This window comes from Polyodon spathula, chromosome 22, assembly GCF_017654505.1.
Source record: "Polyodon spathula isolate WHYD16114869_AA chromosome 22, ASM1765450v1, whole genome shotgun sequence".
NCBI classification, from domain to species: domain Eukaryota; kingdom Metazoa; phylum Chordata; class Actinopteri; order Acipenseriformes; family Polyodontidae; genus Polyodon; species Polyodon spathula.
This window is the reverse complement of record NC_054555.1, coordinates 17748640-17775027: the sequence shown is the minus strand read 5'-3', so window position 1 is coordinate 17775027 and position 26388 is coordinate 17748640. Positions and strand designations below refer to the sequence as shown.

General features: G+C 40.7%; 1 protein-coding gene across 3 annotated transcripts in view; it reads right to left on the bottom strand.

Moving 5' to 3' along the window:
- The window catches only part of LOC121297095 (SH2 domain-containing protein 4A-like), a 77228-nt gene extending 68611 nt beyond the window's left edge, over window positions 1–8617 (bottom strand). Inside the window, exons 1-2 of one of the 3 annotated variants that reach the window (XM_041223125.1) lie at window positions 8333–8617; window positions 6686–7003 (exon numbers count right to left, since the gene is read on the bottom strand). In XM_041223125.1, coding sequence (XP_041079059.1) covers window positions 6686–6866 — 181 coding nt within the window. In that variant the 5' untranslated portion in view covers window positions 6867–7003; window positions 8333–8617. Of the gene's footprint in view, window positions 1–4926; window positions 5274–6685; window positions 7004–8332 lie in introns of those variants that run through there. The other 2 variants (XM_041223123.1, XM_041223124.1) reach the window with 2 other exon arrangements.
- Window positions 8618–26388: the final 17771 nt, after the last annotated feature.

Below are 26388 nucleotides of genomic sequence, written 5' to 3'. Positions count from 1 at the left end.
ATTTGATGAAAAGACGAGAAAAGACGCTCTGTCTTTCCCTACCATTGAACTTGAACGTAAGCCGATCTACTCAGTCGCGCATGCGCATTCCAACCTTATAATGTCAGCAATGCGTGCGAAAAAAGCACAGCGCATCGCTGCCTTAACTGTGTCACCTGACTACACTAATTTCATTGCACAGTCAATATTGACACAAGCGTTCTTGTGGAAAAAATGCTGTGAGAACAACCGTTGTAAAGGCACAGACCTTCCCTGCCTTTGGGGGCATGTCCTTGAGTTACCGCTCTTTAGCAAAAAAACCAAACTATGCTAGCAAGTCTAACATTAACCGATCCGAAAATGAAAAACGCTATATGTCAACTTTTTCAAAACTGGATTACCAAGCGAAGCAGTGGGTGATAACGAATGGAAGGCCAACGCCTGAGCTAAAGGACCTACAACAGTGAAAGGGACAAAAAATTACAAGATGGTTTAAGACCGACTGGTATGAATGGAAAGACTGGCTATGTGGCTGTGCATCAGCTAATCACCTCTACTGCTTCCCCTGCTTGTTGTTGTTCTCCACCAGAGAAAACGTGTGGACAAGAGCAGGCTACAGAGACTTGAACTACCTGCCAGCTACACTCACTAAACACAAAAAATCTGTTGCACACATCCAAAGCCAGATAGATCTGAAAACTTTTGGTAACACACGGATCGATCTAGCGGTGGATGAACAGCGAAGAATGAACATCAGCATGCACAATGCAAAGGTAAACCAAAACCGTGAAATTCTGAAAGATTTCATTGATGCGACATGCTACTTAGGGAAACAGGAGTTAGCCTTTCGTGGCAGTGACAAGAGTAGTAGCTCCTCTAATCATGGCAACTAGGTGGAGTTAATACATATGTTTGCTAACAAAGATGACAATTCCTCTTAATCACATTCCAGAGGTTTTCAATGGGGTTCAGGTCTGGAGATTGGGCTGGCCATGACAGGGTCTTGATCTGGTGGTCCTCCATGTCAGGAAGCAGAGCCAGAGACAGAAGCAGCAGTTTAACAGTGCTTTAGCACACTTATTTACCAAAGGAACAAAGGAAAAAGCACAAAGTCCAAAACAAAAGATTTAAACAAAACATTTCTCAGGCTGGGCTTTCACCTTCACTGACTAATACACAATTTATCCCCAATACTCTACAGCACGCATCACATTCACTCAAACTCCCTCTCCCAACAAATGAGTTCTAGCTGCTTATATGCAGCTGTGGCTAGAGCCTAATTAATCACCAATTATTCAATTATTCCCTCCAGCTACATTCTCAAGCAGAGTTGGTAGGAAGAGAGTAATTCCTTCCCTGCCCACTCAAGACAACACATGTACAGGGGCTCTGCTCTGTCACAGATCTGCTTTAGTTAATGAGTATATCTGGGGATATACTGTGGAGTCTGTCAGTACAGCATGTCATGCTTACATGTGTGTTAGTTATGTAATTGAAGAGCTTCCTCCAATTCTTGAGTCTTTGTTTTTTTTAAAGACAAGACTGCTTTAATTAAACTGTCAATAAAATGGCACATCACTGGATTTCCTCACTGGACTAGTAAGATCTGGATTTAGAAACCAGAGCAAACAAGTCATTTGTTTTCACCAGAGAGACTGGCGCTCCACCCTGCCACAGTGTAAAGAATGCTGAAGCTCACACATGTTAATGATGAGCTATCTTTACAGGAACAGTGAATCACTGAACAGCAAGATCTGGATCTATCTGTCTGTTTAGGTTAGGTTTGCATAAGAACAAAACACTCCTTTATTTTCTCGAACCTCCCCTGATTGCATGACTCACCTTTAAACCCCACGGCCATGCTATTTTGAGCCACATCATTCTGAAATGTACCCTATTCTGCACTATATTTCCTTAAAAACCAGGCTGTCCAATATATATATATATATAGATATATATATATATATATATATATATATATATATATATATATATATATATATAATAAACATGTTTGATTAATGTCACAGATCCATAAATACCTGCTATTGTTCAGTCAGCACTAATGAGATGGAGCTTCATCATACCTGTACACTGGGCCAAAGGGATTTCCCTGAAGCATTTACACAAGTTAATGGTTTAAGGTGGATGACACTTCTGCTGTTGTCATCACAAAAGGGAAAGTCTCATTGTGTTTGGTTTGCACAAGCTCTCAGAAGAGATTATATTTAAAACAAGTTTCAAAGTCATGTAGTGTACGAAAGCCTTTTTTAAAACATTTTTTAAATAAGTAGAATTTTACAGCAGTGGTACCAGCCATTTCTAAGGTAGGGAACACATTGTCCTTTAAATATGTCCCACTGTTATCTTTGAATCATAATGTCTGTATTTATACAATGCTTTTTGCACCATTAGAGTTCCACCTGCTCACAGCCCTACTAAACTGATGTTATGGCCTAATAAGGTAAGAACTTTTTAAAAATGTAAATACAAATATTTTAAACCTGTGTGGTACATCTTAAATGTGTGGTTTCCCAGACCTCACTGAGCACTAATTTGTAATAATAAGGTTACATTAGGTAATCCGAGGTTAGTGCTAATCTGGGTATGTGACACTGGCCTATGGGAGATTTTATATTTAAAAATTACATGCTCGAAATGTTTAATCTAATCATAATATTTTAATATCATATTATGTGTGTTTTCAATGAAACGCACAGTTGTCACACTTGTAGAGGGGGCAGAAATTAAAGTTTCACACCCCTAGTGGACATTTCTAAAGCTTCTGGGAGTCTTTCAGAAGCAGCCTCTGTGATTGAAAAATGCCATTGGTTAGTAATCCTGATTAAAATGATCATAGCGAAAATAGCAAAAGAGAATAATATTAAACCCACATAATAACAAATTGAGCAGACAGAGGGTATAAAGCACCCCTTTAAAGATGCTATTCACTTGTTACTGAAAACATGCAAAGTGCTGCAAATGCTTGGTATCTCTGTGGGCCTCTACTCCTGGAGCCAGTAAGCTGAGACAGTCAGGTCAGGAATGCTGCCAAGGGTTTGTGCTTTTGTTTTGAATGCTGACTTGGGTACAGTGGGCCCTTCCTGACATAACTTTATTACCTTATAAGTCCATAAAAAGTCTGAGAATGCTCATATCAGCTGACTAACATGCTGGGACACATAGTCTCCCAGCTGATGAGTACAATATCTTATCACTAAAGCGAGCTGAAGAACACTCACACATCTACTTCAGAAAGTGAAGCACTTAGCTACAAATGGCTAACACACTGAGTGCTGCTTATTATAGTATATCGGTCGTCCTGCCCAGTAAACTGGTACATTGTTTTCATGTTTTCCAAATCAGTCCTGTTTTAATTTGCTCAGGTCCTGTATTTGTCAGAATATGGTTCTCTTTTTGAAAGGGTAGTGCCTTTTGAAAACCATTGAACGCTTTCATTTTTAATAGAAACAAACATGTTGACAAAACAGAAGGCAGGCCCTCTAACAAAGTGTTTGTCTATCAGCACTTATGCACAAGACAGCCTTATAAAAGCTTATCACAGTAACTGTGCAGTTTTCCCATGGTTATACTATACATTTACCACAGATTACCATGCCTTGTCATTCTTTTTTTTTATATGCTTTACCATACCTCTGGGTTTTACAATGCTTTACTATGCTTTGCTTGCAATAAATTGTTAAGCAAAATCATAAGTGTTTGATTATTATAGTTAATGTTTAACAAACAATAAACCGGTGTGTCTAGTGTTGTGAGTGAGACACCTAGCTGACTGGAAGAGGTGGAAACGTGGGTCCCATCAGCAGAAACTACCTGAAGGAATGGAGACAAACAGACTGTCAACAATATATAGTGTAGTAGAGTAAACAGGCACCCCAGATTGAGTTTGACCCTGCCAGTGGTGCACGGTTCCTGTCCTGTATTCTGTACTTTCTTATGTCATGTTTTGTTGCATTTCATCCTAATAATCTTCTATTGCTTAGGTGGAAGTGCCATAATATATACCAATTCTGAAGAGAGGAAATCTATATTCTACCAAGAAAGTCAGATCTTCCATCCATGAAGCATAAAAAGGAAGTTTTTACTAATGACACCCACAGCATAATACAGTGACAGTACTCACGCACACATAACCAGAATCACTGCTGTAGTGTGTGCTGTCGTGAAAGCAGTGTCTACTTACATAATATTGAATCTCTCCCATATAATACATACTCTAATTGTGCATTACAATTCACTATAGTAAACTGTACAGGATACTGCTGTGTTTTTAGACTCTTATTATCATTTAAATGCTTTTTAGAAGGAAATTCACTTTTATATGTTATGACAGTCCAGGTATGGATGACAAAGTCACAGCTGTATTTTAAAGACTGTTGTCTGAGTCCACGCTGGTCTTCAAAGTTTTTAAATAATATATATTTTTAAAACAAACAACCTTGTTTTGCAGTGAGTGTTGTTAAAGATAATCAGCTAGTATACACATTTCTGATAATTTGCCATATCTTATTTTGGAATGGGTGTTGTTAAAGGTAATCAGCTAGTATACACATTTCTGATAATTTGCCATATCTTATTTTGGAATGGGTGTTGTTAAAGGTAATCAGTTAGTATACACATTTCTGATAATTTGCCATTTCTTGTTTGGAATAAGCATTGTTTTTTCCTCTTAACAAATTACCGGCTAATGCGGAAAATGCAAACTACAGAAAGCAATCAAAATGTTTCACAGAAGCATGTGATGCAGTCTAGTCTTTCCCACGCATCCCGCAGATCTACACAATCCCACACATCCTGCAGATCCACACAATCCCACGCATGATCTAGTACATACCTGGAATTCTTTGTAGCTAGCATTTAAAACAACTGTATAAATTAACAGCGGGAGATCTGACAGCAGAGAAAAGCTACTGGAAGTCTCTTTACCTTGTTTTGGCTTCTGGCTGTTTAGGCATTCTCTTTCCTTTTCGAAGTTCTCTTCTCTTTCTGTCCACCGCCTCACCTGTTCCTGCCTCATCTTCAAAAACAAGATCTTTTTCTGTTCCTCATTCAGAGCCTCCAGAACATCAGGGTCTATGTACATCTCCTTTAAAATCTGCTGCAACATTTTTAGAACAGTGGTGTGGCCTTTCTTTAAAGGGGATCCTGTAAAATTTTAGGAGGCCAGTCAGGTTTCTTTAAAGCTTTCAGAAGTGTTTTCATTCCTCTTAGCCTCAGATTCTGAGTTTGGAATTGATTGGGAACCTAAAGAAGATAAAATTAGAAACAAAAATTATAATCTGTAGCTTGTGTTTTGTGTTGTTTTGGCAAGAAGGGAGCATGATGCAATGGAAACCCACATGTGACAATGATATCTTTATAATAAGTACCCTGTAGTAGAAGTGAATGGAAACACTCAGCAGTGATATCCACTCTCCATAGTATAATAAGTACCCTGTAGTAGAAATGAATGTAACTGCTCAGCAGTGATATCCACTCTCCATAGTATAACTATTATAAAGCTGGAATTGAGGCATTGCATGCAGTTTGTACAACAGTGCATATGCACAGTTCTTTTGCAGCTTTCTGTGCGCAGACATGAGGTACTGGCTGTTTTACCATACACTGTACATGCTTTCCCATGTTGTGCTTTCACTGTTATAGAACTCAAGGTCAGCCTCTGTCTCAAACTCAACTTTGGGGCTTTTTATCTGGGCTTCAAACCTTTGAATTCTGAACATTGTTTAGTAGTAAAAGACAAACTTTAGTCAAAAAGAATATATACCAATTCTGAAGAGAGGAAATCTATATTCTACCAAGAAAGTCAGATCTTCCATCCATGAAGCATAAAAAGGAAGTTTTTACTAATGACACCCACAGCATAATACAGTGACAGTACTCACGCACACATAACCAGAATCACTGCTGTAGTGTGTGCTGTCGTGAAAGCAGTGTCTACTTACATAATATTGAATCTCTCCCATATAATACATACTCTAATTGTGCATTACAATTCACTATAGTAAACTGTACAGGATACTGCTGTGTTTTTAGACTCTTATTATCATTTAAATGCTTTTTAGAAGGAAATTCACTTTTATATGTTATGACAGTCCAGGTATGGATGACAAAGTCACAGCTGTATTTTAAAGACTGTTGTCTGAGTCCACGCTGGTCTTCAAAGTTTTTAAATAATATATATTTTTAAAACAAACAACCTTGTTTTGCAGTGAGTGTTGTTAAAGATAATCAGCTAGTATACACATTTCTGATAATTTGCCATATCTTATTTTGGAATGGGTGTTGTTAAAGGTAATCAGCTAGTATACACATTTCTGATAATTTGCCATATCTTATTTTGGAATGGGTGTTGTTAAAGGTAATCAGCTAGTATACACATTTCTGATAATTTGCCATTTCTTGTTTGGAATAAGCATTGTTTTTTCCTCTTAACAAATTACCGGCTAATGCGGAAAATGCAAACTACAGAAAGCAATCAAAATGTTTCACAGAAGCATGTGATGCAGTCTAGTCTTTCCCACGCATCCCGCAGATCTACACAATCCCACACATCCTGCAGATCCACACAATCCCACGCATGATCTAGTACATACCTGGAATTCTTTGTAGCTAGCATTTAAAACAACTGTATAAATTAACAGCGGGAGATCTGACAGCAGAGAAAAGCTACTGGAAGTCTCTTTACCTTGTTTTGGCTTCTGGCTGTTTAGGCATTCTCTTTCCTTTTCGAAGTTCTCTTCTCTTTCTGTCCACCGCCTCACCTGTTCCTGCCTCATCTTCAAAAACAAGATCTTTTTCTGTTCCTCATTCAGAGCCTCCAGAACATCAGGGTCTATGTACATCTCCTTTAAAATCTGCTGCAACATTTTTAGAACAGTGGTGTGGCCTTTCTTTAAAGGGGATCCTGTAAAATTTTAGGAGGCCAGTCAGGTTTCTTTAAAGCTTTCAGAAGTGTTTTCATTCCTCTTAGCCTCAGATTCTGAGTTTGGAATTGATTGGGAACCTAAAGAAGATAAAATTAGAAACAAAAATTATAATCTGTAGCTTGTGTTTTGTGTTGTTTTGGCAAGAAGGGAGCATGATGCAATGGAAACCCACATGTGACAATGATATCTTTATAATAAGTACCCTGTAGTAGAAGTGAATGGAAACACTCAGCAGTGATATCCACTCTCCATAGTATAATAAGTACCCTGTAGTAGAAATGAATGTAACTGCTCAGCAGTGATATCCACTCTCCATAGTATAACTATTATAAAGCTGGAATTGAGGCATTGCATGCAGTTTGTACAACAGTGCATATGCACAGTTCTTTTGCAGCTTTCTGTGCGCAGACATGAGGTACTGGCTGTTTTACCATACACTGTACATGCTTTCCCATGTTGTGCTTTCACTGTTATAGAACTCAAGGTCAGCCTCTGTCTCAAACTCAACTTTGGGGCTTTTTATCTGGGCTTCAAACCTTGCCTTAATTCTAACATTTGTTTTTAGTATAAAGACAACTTTAGTCAATCTTCTGTGAAATGATTCCTAAATTATCATACTTGTTGTTGTGAATACATCTGACGAATATATTAGACACTATATATTTAATCGAAAACAAGTTTGTTTCCATAGGTATTTAAATATATTGAAACATATATATATATATATATAATATTATATATAATAAAATATATTATATATATATATATGAAAGGACAAGGATTAAGCTTTGCAAAAATAAACTTTGTGCAATTTTTTTTAAACAAATGTATGCATTTTTACCTACTTTATTCCTGAATCTGTTTGTATCTGTGTCCCAGTGCTTTTATCATTTCTCTATAGAAGATTATCATATGAAAGCTTAAAGACAGACAGAAACCTAGACAGGAAATTGTGTGGCCTGTTTTGTGTGCCAATTCAGTCACACAGCCCCCCACCCATCCACTTCACACACACTCAGACACACAAGCAAACACAACATGTCACCACAGTCTGAAGGTAACAAACAGTACAATAAAATACAAGCATCTTTCACAAGACACCCACGCCCATACATTAGCACTTATTGGCCTAGTATTTGCAACTTATTAAACACATTCTTCTCTTTTAAAGCAGTTGGTGTGAATTTCTTTGTATAACAAACAAGACAACACAAGGGGGTAACAATCCTGTCAGTCAAACAAGAGGGAAGCTGCCAACTACAGTTAAGTTACTTTTTAATTCTCACTAATCTTTGTGCTTATAGCACTAAGAAGAGCCTTCTCTTTCACGATCACTGTCAAACACACAAACACACAACCGACAAGCTCTTGTGAAAATAGTCAACGTGCAAGTGTTAGATGCTTACTTACGGAAATCACAGCAGTCCAGACAACAACCTGAACACATCAGCAGAGTTGCTATCCGGAGAGAATGCAGAGCAGATGTATTTTCATTCTTCTGTAGCTGTTCTGGCTAATGACGTCATGGCATTCCATGTGTTCTGAGTAACAACCCTCTCTTTCAAATGTGAGGCAGAACAATAAATTACTCAGGAAATGGAGCTGGGCTCGAATAGCTTTGGGATTAACTAACAACCAGCATCCTGTAAAACATAGAGCAAATCATAGAGCTGTGCTCTGTTTTAAAGCCAGCATTTTAAAAAGTGATGCAGTTGTGCACGATGAATGTCTTTTACTTCCCTGTAAAAAAGAAGTCACTTTGCCTGTTCTTCCAGTTCTTCTCAGTGCTTTTGTTCTCTTCTTTCTCTGCTGTTCCCAGGGTGTAGGCATGAAGCGTTAGGGAGTATGTGATAAGCAATATCTTGCAAGGTCTTACTATAGCCCTTCTATAACATATTTAAAGTAAAAATGTGGCATTAATGATTGTCTAGTAACATGCAGAATATTGTGCATAGCTCTTAATTATAAAAGTGTGTTTATATATATATATATATATATATATATATATATATATATATATATATATATATATATATATATATATATATAAGACTGGTGGAGAGCATGCCAAGACGCATGAAAGCTGTGCTTGAAAATCAGGGTTATTCCACCAAATATTGATTTCTGAACTCTTCCTAAGTTAAAACATTAGTATTGTGTTGTTTAAAAATGAATCTGAACTTATTTTCTTTGCATTATTCGAGGTCTGACAACACTGCATCTTTTTTGTTATTTTGACCAGTTGTCATTTTCTGCAAATAAATGCTCTAAATGACAATATTTTTATTTGTAATTTGGGAGAAATGTTGTCAGTAGTTTATAGAATAAAACAAAAATGTTCATTTTACCCAAACACATACCTATAAATAGGAAAACCAGAGAAACTGATAATTTTGCAGTGGTCTCTTAATTTTTTTCCAGAGCTGTGTGTGTGTGTGTGTGTGTGTGTGTATATATATATATATATATATATATATATATATATTGTGATGATGTGTATGTACCAAACGTCAATTTGGAGGCTTTTGGACCCTGGGGATAGCCACACACATTGTATGATGACAAATGTAACAATTGCTTAATTGTATAGTTAATGTAACAATTGCTTAATTGTATAGTTAATGGGCAAATGCTGATCAGATGCGAGTGATCAAGTTGGGGTTAAAAAGGTTTTCAGTTGGTGTGTTCAAGAGAGAGAGAGAGAAAAGAAACTGAACAGTGGAAAGGTGTGTCGGACAAAGAAAGAGTTTTCTGTTAACGAAACAAAGGTACGGGTTCTGACAAAAGTGCTTGAATGTGATTTGGATTAGGTGATTTATGGAATTAATTTAAACAGGGGAACAGGCTTACCCTGCCCTGCATTAGCTAGAACTACTATTAACCAGTTTAGTTAGCGCCTAAAGAAGGGCTAGGTTTTGTTTTTGTTTTGTGTTTTTGTTTGTTTGAAACATCAGTTTGCTAATAAACGTATGCCACGGTGTTTAAAGAGCACTTCCATTGTATCGTGTAATAATTAAAGAGACAGACACCTGTTTGAAAGAACAACACGGACTCCGGCTGAAACGGTCAGAATGCATCACAATATATTATATATATATATATATATATATATATATATATATATATATATATATATATATATATATATATATATATATATATATATATATATATATAGTGCCTATAGAAAGTCTACACTTTTTTCACATTTTGTTATCTCAGTTTCATACATGGTGGAAGCGTATTTGGCACAATTCATAGCTGTGAGTCTGTTAGGATAGGTCTCTACCAAATTTGCACACCTAGATTTGACAATATTTGACCATTCTTTATAAAACTGTTCAAGCTCTGTCAAGTTCCTTGGGGAGCATTGATGTACACTAATCTTCAAGTCACACAAATTTTCGATTGGATTTAGATCAGGGCTCTGACTGGGCCAGTCAAAGACATTTACCTTTTTGTTCCTTAGTCACTCCAGTGTAGCTGTGTCTGTGTGCTTTTTATCGTTGTCATGCTGAAAGGGGAACTTCTGTCCCAGTTTCAGCTTTCTTGCAGAGGGCATCAGGTTTTCCTCAAGGACTTCTCTGTACTTTGTCCATTAATTTTCCCTTCTCTCCTGACAAGTGCTCCAGTCCCTGCTGATGATAAACATCCCCATAACATCATGCTGCCAGCACCATGCTTCACAGTATTGTTAGTGGTCTTTGGGTGATGTGCTGTGTTAGGTTTGCGCCAAACATAACACTTTGCATTTAGGCCAAAAAGTTCCATTTTAGTTTAGTCAGACCACAAAACTTTTTGCCACATGGCTGCAGAATCCCCTGAGTGTTTTTTTGCATATTTCAAACAGGATTCAAGGTGTGCTTTCTTGAGTAATGGCTTCCTTCTTGCCACCCTACCGTACAGGCCAGATTTGTGGAGTGCTTGGGATATTGTTGTCACATGCACACTTTGACCAGTCTTGGCCATAAAAGCCTGTAGTGCAAAGTTGTCATTAGTCTCTTGGTAGACTCTCTGATCAGTCTCCTTCTTGCTTGGTCATCCAGTTTGGAGGGACGGCCTGATCTAGGCAGGGTCTTGGTGGTGACATACAGCTTCCACTTCTTAATAATCATCTTGACCATGCTCCAAGGGATATTCAAGGCCTTTGATATTTTTTATACCCATCCCCTGATCTGTGCCTTTCAACAACTTTGTCCCGGAGTTCTTTTGAAAGCGCCTTGGTGCTAATGCTTGCATCTTTGCTTTGAAATGCATACACAGCAGAGGGAACCTACAGGCACTGCTGAATTTATCCTGAAATCATGTGAATCACTAGAATTTAACACACTTGTGTGATTTTGAAGGTGATTGGTTACACCTGTGTTAATTTAGGAATGCAATTACAAGGGGGGATGAACACTAATCCAACCAAGCTATTTCAGTTTTTATTGTTGATTAACTTATTACAAATTTCTAGAATATTTTATATATTTGTAGATCAATGAAAAAAAAAAAAAAACAATTCTAGTGCATTTTAATTCCAGTCCATAAGGCAACAAAGGTAAAAATTTTGAAAGGAGGTGTAGACTTTCTGTAGGCACTGTGTGTATATATATATATATATATATATATATATATATATATATATATATATATATATATATATATATATATAAAAGCTGGCTCTTTGAGCTATATATATATATATATATATATATATATATATATATATATATATATATATATATACAATAGGACACCAAGTGATACATATAATCCTGAATTTTTTGTGGTTCAGGGTTGTTTGTTTAGGAATGGATCTTGTGTGTTGTTTCTTTAGGAATGGATCTTGTGTGATGTTTCTTTAGGAATGGATCTTGTGTGATGTTTGTTTGGATGGCCCAAAAAAAGGGCGGAAGCTTCCAAGTACCTGTCCTGGTGTTTGAATTAATCATATCTAATTTCTAACTAAGTAGATATCTGCAAACTTTTATTTTATATGACCTGTGATAGAGCCCATTTCCATGAACTTTTAGCTGTTCTAAGAAAATATAAATCTATGCAACAAACAAATTGGATGAGGAGAATTTGAAATTGTGTTGCTTTATTGATGTTCCTAAGAAAAACTATGTTAATCATTTCATATCAGTCACATTTGTCCATTTGACAAAATCTAGGACACTATCCTTGTAAAATGCGTAGAACCTTCCCATACAGAAAGAACACATTTTCAATATATAATAAATATATGCAATGTAACAGTTTAAAATGTTACATATATGCATCGCATATCCATATATTGATGTACATATATTCTTAATATGTTTTTAAATATAAGCAAAATAGGAACATGCATGACCGAAATTAAAGATTAGTATGCAACAAATTGTTATGTCATATAAAGATAGATAAATGTATATACAGTCTGCACAGTGTAATCAATGCACTGACTGCACTGTGCTATGCAGCCTGTCTGCACAGTGTAATCACTGCACTGACTGCACTGCGCTACGCAGCTGGTCTTTACAGTTTAATCACGTACTCACTGCACAGACTGCACTGTGCTATGCAGCCTTTCTTGCTCTGAAAAGCAATATCCATTCATCATTTGAAAATACTGTATCCCAATGAAATGATGTATACAGCATTACACAGAGCCAACTGTATATAGTCAATGCTTAGAAATATATATGCCTGTGGTTGGTTAAAGCCTCATCGTAGGAGCAAAAATAGATTTAGCCATTGCCTTCACATCCTTACACCTCCAGCAATAGTCCCAGTCTGTCATATGATTGCGTCACATCACTGTCATTCCCACCCCTTTTCAAAGGAACACCTTCCACCTCCACTCCTAAACAACAAGATAAAAATGGTGATTCTATGACCTAACAGAAAATGAATTACAAAACATACTACAAAAGAAAGAAAAAAAACATTTTCTGTTATTTATTTATGTTGTTTAGTTATTTACGTATCAGCTAAATTTAAACAAAATAGTGTAAAGCCATAAATATTTGCGACCAAAATATATGGCAAATCACACTCATAAAACCTATTTTGCTCAACCTGTTGCCCTGGTAGTAATATTACTTCATTACATCTACAGCACGAAGATATTTGTGCCAAAAATGTTTACTTCTCTTTTCATATATGAAAAAGGCTTGCAAATATTTATGGTTTTACAGTACTACAAAGTCATATTTACTAGCCAACCTTGCCTCTCTTATTATTTTCACCGATTCATATATTAAATATGTACTGCAGACTCAAAGTGAACATTAAATGCCCCTCGTCAGTAATTTTCCACTATAGCCCTCCTCTCTAGTCCATATTTACTTTATATATATATATATATATATATATATATATATATATATATATATATATATATATATATATATATATATATATATATAGATATAGATATAGAGAGAGAGAGAGAGAGAGAGAGAGAGAGAGAGAGAGAGAGAGAGAGAGAGAGAGAGAGAGAGACTTTTTTGACTTTTAGTACTCCTTTATTAAATCAATCATTTACAAAAAACACAAAAAACCTTTGATTATAAATAAAAAAATAAAAACAAACAGGCCATCTCTCTGGCTCTGGGGATCAATCAAAATCTAACTAAGAAAAGCTTTTTATTAAAAACACTAAACACTACAAAAATCTATTTTTTTTTTTTTTAATAAAAAAGTATTCCCTCCACTAACAAAATCCAAATGCTTATACCACAAAAGCTCTTTAGTACCAATTTTTACACATTGAGAAGTAATTCCTCCTCCTCGCTGACCTCACAGAGGGCATTGTTAATCCCCCACTTCATTTTAAAATTCTCTTAATCCATGGTCAGTTTGTAAAAAGCAAAATCAATTTTTATACTTCTGACCACCAACAGCCTCCAAATACTCAACACATTACTCGCTCCAGCCCCGCCCCTCCTAGCTTTATGAGACTTCAGTATGGCCAGTTTCTCTTCGCCTACAATAAAATTTGCCAAGCAGCAAGTGGCTCTTCTATTGGCTGAATATCTGAAACCAAAAACAAAAATCAACTGCGAGAACTCAAACCCAAAGTGACCAATATGTTCTGAATCAAATCAAACAGGGGCCTGAGTCTCATACACTCAGTGAATGTGTGAAAAACAGTGTCCCTCTCCTCACAGAAGGGACACTGTTCTACTATTTGGGGATCAATCTTATTCACAAAGGAGTTGCTGGCGATGATCTTGTGTAGGATCCTCCACTGCAAATCCCCTGAGCGCTTTGGAATAGGGGGTTTATAAAAGGACCTCCAAACAGGAGCGATAGAACTGGGGACAGACAGGTGTCCCCTCCAGACAGTGTCCAGCAAATCCCTAAGCTGATTAAAAACATACACCTTAAGGCATACTCCATACAGCTGTTTTTCTCCATAATACTAAAACAAAGTTTTTTAAAATTCCTGAATGATAGCAGCTTCCCATCCTGCTCTTCCCTCCCCTCACAGACCCAGGGAGTCACAGCCAGATCAGGGAACACGACCGGCTCCTCTGGCAACTGAAGCTTTTGTTAAAAAACAATTTATCAAGAGTGCAAACCCCGGAGAAAATGAGTCTCTCAACTCCTTCAGGAGCCTATGAATGACTTGGACTGAGCAAAAGCCCACCTGTACAGTTATCTGCTCCCCAGTCCTCCACTGGAAAATGTTAAGATCCATCAAATGCCCCAGCCTTGTAACTCCAGCCCCTGTAAAGGTAGAGAAAAAGCTGTTTGAGGAAAAAGTCTGACAGGGGAACAGCGGGTTAAAAAAAGGGTTCTTCCATTAACCAAAAATCACACAAAGAATCTTCTATTTGTGAGGCTCTGAAAATGCTCTGAGCATTAAACACACTCTCATAGTAAGAAGGCAAGTTAAAAGACCTCAATCTGCTGCTCTCCAATAAAAACAGGTGCTGGTCAAAACTCATCCTTCCTGCTGTATGGAGGATGGAAAAAGTAAAGAATCTCCAGCCCACACTGTCTGGAGAGTGAAGCAGCTTCTTTGCTGCCTGCAACTGAAATGCTGCCACTCTGCTGACCAGATTCATGAAAACCACCCCAAAAAAAATCAATTAAGCATTTCTAAATAGCCTCTAAAATCCCTTGTGGTGGATCTAAACAGACCAACCTATACCAAAGCACTGAGGCCACCAGGTTGTTTAAAACCAAGACACACACCCTGAAAGAGAGCTGGGGCAGCAGCCATGCCCACTTGTGCAGCTTCCCCTTCACTTTCTCTATCATTCCCTCCCAGTTTCTTTTCATAAAATCATAATTCCCAAAAAACACCCCCAGTGTCTTCATCCTTGTACGGTTCCACTGCAGCTATTGTGGAAGTTGAGGTGGCCCCGTGCCCCGCCAATTTCCAGATAACAGACTTTCACATTTATCCCAATTAATATGAGCTGAAGACGCCTTCTCAAACTTATTCAAGCATGTTGGGAGAGCTTTCATATCCTGACCATTCTTTATCAGAACTGTGATGTCATCAGCATATGCTGTGAGTTTCACTACTGGAGAGCTGGCACTGCAAGCCCACTCAGATGTTTCTTCAGCTCATATAACAGAGGCTCTATAGACAACGAGTACAGCAGCCCTGAGAGTGCACAACCCTGCCAGATTCCTCGATGTACTGAGAAAGGCTACTGAGAACATTATTGATTTTCAACACACTAAACACATTGTTATATAACAGTTTCACATATAAAATTAACCTGTCTCCAAAACCAAACACTTGCAATGTTTTAAAAAGATAATTATGATCAACTCGGTCAAAAGCCTTTTCCTGATCTAAAGGAAAAAGCCCAATATTAATATTAAAAAGTTTTGCTACAGTTAAAATATCTCTGATTAAGCACAAGTTATCAAAAATACATCTGTCCGGGATACAGTACGTTTGGTCCAGATGGATTAATGCATCCAAGTGATCTTTTAAACGATTTGTTAATACTTTGGAAAAAAAATTATAGTTGGAACACAAGAGAGCTACAGGACGCCAGTTTTTTATCTCGTTTTTTTGGCAGCAAAGTTACAACAGCTCTGTGGCAGCTCAATGGAAGTTCTTTTCCTTCAGTGCTTTCCAACAGTACTTTAAAGAAATCCTCTCCAATCACTGTCCAAAAACACTTATAAAATTCTATAGGCAATCCATTGAATCCTGGAGATTTCCCATTGCTCTGCTGGATGGCGACTGTAAGCTCTTGTAAAGACAGGGGGGAGTCCAAGTTGAGTTTCCCAGTGTCTGACAGCCTGCGAAGGCCCTGGTGCAACTCCTCGGCTGCCAGCTCTTCACACTCCTCGCCCTGGTACAGCTGGGTGTAGAAACGCACCGCAGCTCTGTGGATTTCCTCTGGATTGGCAATTTCCACTCCGCCTGGCAGTTTTAAACAGTGTAGCTGTTTTTTCTCAGCAGATTTCTTCTCTAACCCCAAAAAGAAACTAGTGGAAGCATCCATATTCTTCATCTGTGTTAACCGGGTCCTGACCAGCGCCCCCTGCACCCGCTGCTCCAGCAGACTGCCCAGACACTGCTTCTTTTCTTTCAATCTCTGTCCTAGCCCGGTCCTGCTCTCTCCATCCAGACTCATCTGTAGATCTAAGATCTCTTTCTCCAACACACTCATAGCTTGCTTCAAAGCTTTAGTGCTATTAGCTGTATATTGCTGCCAGAAAATCTTAATCTGAACTTTGCCAATATCCCACCATTGTCTCAATGAATCATAAAACACAATCTCTCGTCTCCAACTCTCCCAAAAAGAAAAAAAAAAAAACAACTGTTTAAAATTGGCATCCTGAAGTAATTTACAATTAAAATGCCAATAAGAATTGTGATATGTGGGTAGAGGCAATAAAAACTATTTGGAGAAATACTGCTCCTAACAATCCTATTAATACAGCTGTGAGGTGTAAATCTGGTCTAATCTTGCTACAGAAATTTGATTTGAATTCACCTTTAACCATGAATATTGTCTGTCTGTGGGGTTGAGCATCCTCCATACATCCTCCAATTTACAAGCAGTTAAAACCTTGGAAAGCTCCACCCCTGACTGCAAGTGAGGCTCTTCATGCTTCCTATCAACTACATGATTTAGAGTACAGTTAAAATCACCTCCCAATACCACAACGCTCTCAGAGCTACAAATAGAAAGTGCCTGAAACTTTCCTATATTAGGAGTGTATATGTTTAAAAAGTTAAACAGAATATTCCCAATTTTCCTCTCCACTCTTAAAAGGTGTTCCGGTACAATTTCCTCTATTAAACTTGGTTTGACTGTAATCCCTGGAGAAAATAAAATTGCCACCCCCGCACTAACATTAGTACCATGGCTCAGGATAACCTCCCCCTTCCAATCCCTAACTCAGTGATTCTGGTTCTCTGAATCAGTGTGCGTCTCTTGTAAAAAACAAACACTCGCTCCCTTCTGTTCAATAAACTCAAACAAAAGCGCTCTTTTCTTTATGTCCCAATACCCACTGGCATTAAGAGATCCAATCTGAAATAATGTCATTGAGATTGTTAAATATAAAACAGAAAAAACAACACATTTTGAAAAAGTTCTATTAGAAAAGCTAGCCAAATTAAAACCTGGTTTTCCTTGAGCGTTGCAGTAACAAACGTTTCGTGCCACTAATGAACTTTGAAAGTCTGAAGCATTTTTTTCTGATCGAGTTCCTCCATTGTAGACTTTTTCATCAATACATTACTAGAAACCACAAACAACTTTAAATTAGAAAAGTACGACGGTACGTTTACAGCCCTTTTCCCCTTTGTGATGTCTAAAAAATCACTTATTTGTTTCAGTGTATATAAATTTTTTTTGCTATGGTGACTCACCGAGATGCTCGAAAGCAGCAAGGAGTCGGACACCCCCCCGTCATCTTCAAGATCTTCGCCGACAGAAAACTCTGCTTCCTCCATTGTGTCCCAGTCTGCAACAGCAACTCTTTCTCCCTCTTGCTGAGGCAAGGAGTCAGCCAGGAAAGAAACGGTAGCCATGACGGGCTGAGACACGGTGCTGCCACTCACCTCCCTCCCCGAACCGGGAACCAGCACAGACCCAGACTGAGATCTGGGTCCATCTCGACCGCCAGTCCTCAAGCCCTGATCCACTGTGACAGAGGGTAGAGAACCATCGCCGCCGGGGATCTTAGACTTGGAGCTCCCTCTCCCCGCAGCCCTGAGTGGAGTGCCATGTGAGACGGACACAGGGCCCCATACTGACTCCCTCTCATCGCTCACAGGGAGGTCTCCAATATATGGCCCTGTGGAAGGGTGGTGGGTAATTCACTGACACAGGAGACAGACAGGTGGATTTGGCAACACCGCACAGGGGTGCTGTTTTTCAGTTTTTCCCGCAGATGGCGCAGTGGGTCCGTGGTCTGATTTACCAACGATGGTAAACAGAACCACGGGCATACCAAGCGATGGTACACAATACCGGCGCCTTGCAGGTGCTCAAAGAAATAACAACGAAAACAGAAGGCAAAAATAACAAAGGACACAAAATAACACAATAACAAAACTACAAATAAAAGGTGCTGCACTCTGCAACAATATCCCGGTCGCCGCTGCCCGTGTGACCCGGATCTCTGTCCTACACTGCCGGCTACCTAGCCTGCTCTGTTATATTTTTAAGGGGTCCGCTCTCATTGTCTCACTGTGACACTTCCGTGTCTTTTTCTCTCCCGGCTGGTTCTCGGTTCGTGACCAGCGTTTCCGCACTCTCAGCGAGTCTATAAGGGCAGAGCTGAGGAGACAGCAGAGTGTTATTTATAGGACCAACAATCACCCAAGACTCGCCTCTCAGCCATTCAGAGAGGGGGAAAGTCCACACACCCACTTTCCCACCTCCCCGTGTCACTGCCATGACTCACAGGCGGTTGTTGGGCGACTGCTGCCCTCTTCCTGCAGCCCGTGAACACGCCAGCAGAGTCAGCACAGATCTCTCCCTGCTACAAGCCCTTTCGTGATTTTTTTTGCCACTAATGTAAACGGCTCTTCTCCATTTTGTATCTCTTCGTTGGCAGCTACTACTCCCGCTGACTCTGCCGCCGGCAGCACCTGGTTATCAGTATCTGCCCCGTCAAATCTTTTTTTCCGCGGCATTGGTTCCGACTTCTTCAGCCCCGACTCCTCCTGTGCCCCTTGAACAATCTCGGCTCCACCATCCTTGTCCGCACCGTCAACAGGTTCTTTCCTATTACAAGCCCTTTTTAAGTGACCATATCCCCCACAGTGGAAACATCTCATTGATTCTGAACTAATATAAATAATATAGTCCTTGCTTTCTACTGTGATCTTTACTGAAAGGTCTAAAACATCTTCCTGTCTTTTCATTAGCAGAAAAGTTTGTCTCCTAAAAGACATGACGTGTTTAAAATCAGGGTTTTTACACCTCAACGGGACCATTTTTATTGGGGCCATAATTTTTGCCTTACTGGCACAACTCTCTCTCTAGTACTTCATTCTTAATAAATGGAGGCACAGTAGATATCATAATCTTTTTGGAAGTGGTAGATAAAGGTAAAGCAGACACAAACGATTCTCTCACCCAGAGCCCACTCTGTACAATTTTATTAACCATTTGTTCTATGGCCTTGTTCATTCGAGAGGCTGACTTAATATTTTCAGCCCCAATCTATTTACCCACAGCAAGCAGACACTCTTCAACAGACACTGCATCATCAGGAATACATTTAAACCCATGTCTGCAGGTCATAGACCCAAACCCCTCTACTTGTGACCCCATATATAGGCCACAAGCTGACAAAAAGTCAGCTCAGGGAAAAAAATAAAAAAAACAAAACACTTATATTTTTTTTTAAACTCACTTATTGAGAAAAAAAAAAAACCTAAAAGTCCTCCAGAGCTCCTACTCACAGCACTTCTGTACTCACCAACCCTCAAGCTCCTCCCACTACCCACAAACAAGAGAGAGAGAGAGAGAGAGAGAGAGAGAGAGAGAGAGAGATTTTAGATTTTTACTTGTACTTTATTGATAAAAAAAATTGAAATACAAGATACAAAAAGTGATTCAATTACAGTGTTTGTTTTTTTCTTCCCTGAACCACAAAGTGCAGCAAAACGATAAACACATTAACTCAACACAGCTCTTCATCTTCTAATTCACATAATGTTCCATTTATACACCAGATCATTTCAAACCATTCAAGATTATGCATTAGTGTATAAAAATTACAGTCAATTCTCACACAGATATGATTAAATAATAAGAAAATCATGTCTTAAATAACCTTCAACCATGTTTTTCCTGCTCTTATATATTGCCATTTTAGCCTGTCTTCAGATAAGATTTGCTATTTGATCAATGGACTTATTCTTTTTTGTAAATCGAACACCAAAAATAAAGACTGTTTCATTAAAATGTAGGCTAAGATCTTTAAAAAGTACCTCTACAAATGTAAAAAGTGCTTGTAAATGGGTGCATAATGCAAAACAATGAAAGACATTTTCTCTTTGGGTACAGAATGGACAGGAATCAGACACTGAAGGGTTAATAACACTAATAAAAGAGTTAACAGCGATGATGGTGTGTAACACCCGCCACTGCAGATCCCCTGTCCTTTTTTGTTGAATGGTCGTTTGTACATATTGCTATAGTCACCCCCCACCCCCCAGTCTGTCTCTCCAGTGTGTGTCGGGGAGCTGCCTGAGCTGTGCTTGGTGCTGGGCCTTCACACATGAACTGTACAGGATCTTACCTTTGACAATGTCCAGAGGGAGTTCTGTTAGCCAGCAGAGGTCCCAGGGGGCTGCCGTTTTGGTTCAGTGCCGGGGACACGAGCAGTCTTGGAACTGGGGGCTGTGGCTGAGGGATCTGATGATCCACAAAAAAAAAAACCCCGAAGGTAGAGCAGCACAGATCTTATTCAGGAACCTGTCTACAGAGTGCGGCAAGCTCAACCCCAGCACCGCGGCCAGGCTCTCCGGACTCCACCAGCAGCACTGTGGCAGGCCCAGCAGGTGGTGCAGCTGTGTAACTCCAACTCTTACCATTAGCTGAGTGTAAGCAGGAAGGCTGCAGACCTCAGATTCTAGGCTTGAGTTATATATAATGGGCATCTCTAGAAACCAGTGCAGGATGAGGGGGACCTCTTGACCATGCCCTTAGCAGACTCCAGGCCCCTAGCAAGCTCTGGTGGAAAATGGGCAGCCTTGATGCATTCAGCCTGTTGGTATCAATCTGAAACAAACTTATATCGAGCTGGAGCGCCCCCATCTCTCCCAGCAGGGTGCAGGTCAGCGTTCTCCAGGGCACAATGTCAGGACCATACAGCAGCTTTAGCAATGACTGCAGACGGAATCAATCAGCCCCTGTCCCCCCTCCTCCTTGGGCCACCAGATTGTTACTAATGAGAGCCCTTCCTCTTTATGACAGCTTTGGGAGCAGCCAGTGCCACCTGCCCAGCAGCCCCTGCACCTCCTCCAGCACCCCCTCCCAGTTCTTTTGCATGCTGACCTCGTCCCCCAGCTACACACCCAAGTATCTGAAGCCTACCCCACTCCATTGTAATCCTGCTGGGAGGGTCAGGGGTCTGCACTCTGTCCATTCTTATAAGCAAAGCACTGCTCTTTGCCCAGTTTATTTTCTCCAGATGACACAGCCCCACAGTCTCTTGAAGCAGTGATTAGACCCCTGACATCCTCTTTCCTCCTCACTATCACCAAAATGTCATCAGCTTATGCGGAGACTCAAATAGGAGCGCTGGGACAGTGGGAGAGACAGTCCGTTTATGACTCTCCTCAACTTGTGCAGCAGTGGCTGAATTGCAATAGGGTACAGCATCCCCGACATAGAGCAGCCCTGTCTGATTCCCGTCTGCACTTTAAAAGGAACACTTAAGCCACCATTAATTTTCAGCACACTCTGAATGTCACCTTACATCACCTGAATCATGGCTAAGAAACCAAGGTTGAAACCAATGCCTTCATTGTACTGCACAGATACTGGTCTGTCAAAAGCCTTTTCCTGGTCTAGAGAAATCAGTCCAGTATTGAGACCCAATAGCCTAGAGACGTCCAAAATAACCAGAATCAGAAAAATATTATCATATATTGGTCTATTTGGTACACAGTACGTTTGATCAACGTGGATGACATACCCCAGCACCTCTTTCAGTCTCTTGTACATTGCCTTGGACAGGATTTTATATTTGGCACACAGCAAAGCGACAGGTCTCCAGTTCAGAGGTCCTCCTTTTTTGCCAGCAGTGTGACAACTGCTCTCCTGCAGCTGAGGGACAGCTTGCCTTGGGCCAGACATTCTTTGAATACTGCCAACAAGCCCTCACCCAGCAGGCCCCAGAACGTTTATAAAATTCCACTGGGAGCCCATTGATGCCGGGGGCTTGCCGTTGCTCAGCTCTTGCAGAGCAACCGAGAGCTCCTGCAGCATGAGCGCCCTCTCCAGGCTGCCCTTCTCCTCTTCAGGTACCTGTGGTAGATCTCTGTGTAACCTCTGTGTGCCTTCCACATTGTCCTGCATTGTCCTCACTGGAGAACAGCTGAGAGTAAAACTCTACCACTCCCCCTCGGATTGCTGGTCCTGCCCTGATGCTGAGCGCAGGCAGTGGATCAGCTTGCTCTGACCCCGTTTCTTCTCCAGACCAAAGAAATACCAGGTGGGAGCATTCACCTGTGTCACATTCTAGAGCCTGGATTGAATGAGCTCCCCCTGTACTTTTGTGTCTAACAAGTCATATAATGATGCCTTTTTGGCTTTGAGGACATCAATCTGCCTGATTTGTAATGGACTCCAGGTCATGCTGGTGAGCCACAATACATAAGAACATAAGAACATAAGAAAGTTTACAAACGAGAGGAGGCCATTCGGCCCATCTTGCTCGTTTGGTTGTTAGTAGCTTATTGATCCCAAAATCTCATCAAGCAGCTTCTTGAAGGATCCCAGGGTGTCAGCTTCAACAACATTACTGGGGAGTTGATTCCAGACCCTCACAATTCTCTGTGTAAAAAAGTGTCTCCTATTTTCTGTTCTGAATGCCCCTTTTTCTAAACTCCATTTGTGACCCCTGGTCCTTGTTTCTTTTTTCAGGCTGAAAAAGTCCCTTGGGTCAACACTGTCAATACCTTTTAGAATTTTGAATGCTTGAATTAGGTCGCCACGTAGTCTTCTTTGTTCAAGACTGAACAGATTCAATTCTTTTAGCCTGTCTGCATATGACATGCCTTTTAAACCCGGAATAATTCTGGTCGCTCTTCTTTGCACTCTTTCTAGAGCAGCAATATCTTTTTTATAGCGAGGTGACCAGAACTGCACACAATATTCAAGATGAGGTCTTACAAGTGCATTGTACAGTTTTAACATTACTTCCCTTGATTTAAATTCAACACTTTTCACAATGTATCCGAGTATCTTGTTAGCCTTTTTTATAGCTTCCCCACATTGCCTAGATGAAGACATTTCTGAGTCAACAAAAACTCCTAGGTCTTTTTCATAGATTCCTTCTCCAATTTCAATATCTCCCATATGATATTTATAATGTACATTTTTATTTCCTGCGTGCAGTACCTTACACTTTTCTCTATTAAATGTCATTTGCCATGTATCTGCCCAGTTCTGAATCTTGTCTAGATCATTTTGAATGACCTTTGCTGCTGCAACAGTGTTTGCCACTCCTCCTACTTTTGTGTCGTCTGCAAATTTAACAAGTTTGCTTACTATACCAGAATCTAAATCATTAATGTAGATTAGGAATAGCAGAGGACCTAATACTGATCCCTGTGGTACACCGCTGGTTACCACACTCCATTCTGAGGTTTTTCCTCTAATCAGTACTTTCTGTTTTCTACATGTTAACCACTCCCTAATCCATGTACATGTGTTTCCTTGAATCCCAACTGCGTTCAGTTTGAGCAATCTCTAGGGCTCTCATTGACTCATTGATGCTCTTTGAGACATTCACAGTGTACTGCTGACAGAACTGGCGGATCTGCATTTTCCCCACATCCCACCACTGCCTTAGTGAACTAAAAGAATGAATCTTTTCTCTTCACCTCTGCCAAAAAATACTAAAACACTCTTAGTAAAACACTTAAAATGAACATCATGTATTAAAAGTGTGTTAAAATGCCAATAAGAACTCCTTGGTTTTAGGGCTGGAATTAAAACATTACAAATTACAAGACAACGGTCTGATATTCCTGTGGGGGTGTAACAGGATGGCATGTGTGGTGACATCATATAAATAAACAAAACACTTTGTAAAATAAAACAGCACAGTAGCCTAAACAAACAGACAATAAACAGACAGACAAATGAGTAGTACCGTGCTGTTTCTCTAGCACATAGAGACTACATAGTAGTTTCTTTTAGTTTTTACCTCCTCTCCACACCCGTTCTCCACTCACCTAACACACAACCCCGAGTGAGTGAAAACATGCTGCTTTTATGCAGCTGTACAATTGCACGTGATTTTACTTAGTGCAATTCCCCGTGCTCACATATTATTAAATTTTTCCTGCATATGAAGTGCTATGTAATCCTCGTGCCTAAATACAAATATACATTTTAAACACTTGTGTGCATAACCCATATTATATCCCATGTACCAACTACAATACACCAATATTAACACACACACATATACATATACATTACATTGAATACACACAGTGACCCCCACCCGACAACATTGCCCCCCCCCCCCCCCCATCCTCCCCTTGTGCGTAACACACAAGACCTCAATGGCCACCTCCCCCCTTAAAATCCCAAAAGTCCTTGTCAAAGTTTTGGGCCAGGAAGGGAGGCTTCACTGGGCCCATGGCTGAAAATGTTGTCAGCTCCCCTGCCGGTAGTAGCACAGCTGACAGCATGGTGGTCCACTCCCACAATGGGCAGTGGAAAGGCTGTTGAGGAAGATGGTCTCCTGACCTTTCCCCCTTCTCAGCCAGCAGCTCCCTCCTGTGGGACTCCAGCCACAAGAACTTCTGCAGTGAAATTGCTGTGGGGGGAGGTGGTCTCCTCACCTCTCCCCCCTTCTTCACAGCAGGCCCTCTGATGGGGCTCCAGTCACACTGACCCCTGCGGCCAAGAAGAGCTGATGGCGACCGCTAGCGAAGAAGATCCAGTGACCTGGCGAAGGCAGCAGCGGACCCTCGTGAGGCGAACTCGGGAGGGGAGCCCCTGGCCATATAGGCGGCAGCCGGAGCTCACCTTTCCCCTCGTACCCTGACAATGTGGAGACAGAGGCAACCCCAGGCGATACAGAGCAGCAGGCATCCTTAGACGAAGCGAGGCAGGCATCCTTGGGCAAAACGAGGCAGGCATCCCCGGGTGGTGATGGAGTCAGATTAAGCTGGGGAGCGGGTTTTGGCCCTTTTCTCTGCCACTGTGGCCAGGCACTTATTCACTATGCTTCCCTCAGCAGGCTATGGTCCTGGTCCTCCTTCTGGTGAAGGGAGAGGCACCTCCTGCTCCTCTCCCCCTGATGGTAATGGAAGCAGAGGCAGCTCCAGCTACTCTCCTCTTGATGGTGGGGGAAGGGATACCAGCAGGCATTCATCCTCTGCTGGTGGGGAAAGTGATACCAGCAGACATTCATCCTCTGCTGGTCGAAAGGGACCCAACAGGCATTCACCCTCTGCTTGTGGACGGAGACCCAACAGGTTTTCACCCTCTGCTGGTGGACAGGGACCCAGCAGGCATTCTCCCTCTGCTGGTGGAGTTGGCGGAGGCAGAGGCAGCTCCTGCTGCTCTGCTCCTGGAGGTGCAAGGCAGCATGTAGTCTCCTGGCGACAGAGGTGGGAGTGGCATGTAGTCTCCTGGTGACAGAGGTGGGAGCAGCATGTAGTCTCCTGGCAACAGAGGTGGGAGAGGCATGTAGTCTACCAATGTGGCAGGGTACAGGTACAGCTCTCCCTCACTTGCAGGGAGCTGGTGCGGCTCTCCCTCACTTGCAGGGGGCTGATGTGGCTGTCCCTCACTTGCATGGGACTGGTATGGCTCTCGCTCACTTGAAGGGCACTGCTATGGCTCTCCCTCACTTGGAGGGGGCTGATGCGGCTTTCACTCTGGCGGGGCTTCTACCACCGAAGCTGGACTCTTAGGAGGCATTTATTTATTTATTTATTAATCCAGGAAAAAAAATCCCCATGCAGTACCTGCTCTGGCCTGAGTCCAGGAGGCAGTGTTGTCCCAGTTCTGACACCACGTGTAACAGGATGGCATGTGTAGTGATGTCAGACCAGAAACAAACACACACAGCACTGCAAGGGGATATGGTGAGTGAAATGAATGTGCTGCTGTGCGATTTATACAGACAGACAAACGAGTGGACGAACAGACACAAACAAGTACCGTACTGGTTCTCCAGCACGTAATAGCAATTGTTATTTACTTTGTTTCTTTTAGTTTTTACCTCCTTTCCACACCCATTCTACACTCACCAAACACAAAACCCAGAGTGAATGAAAACATGCTGCTTT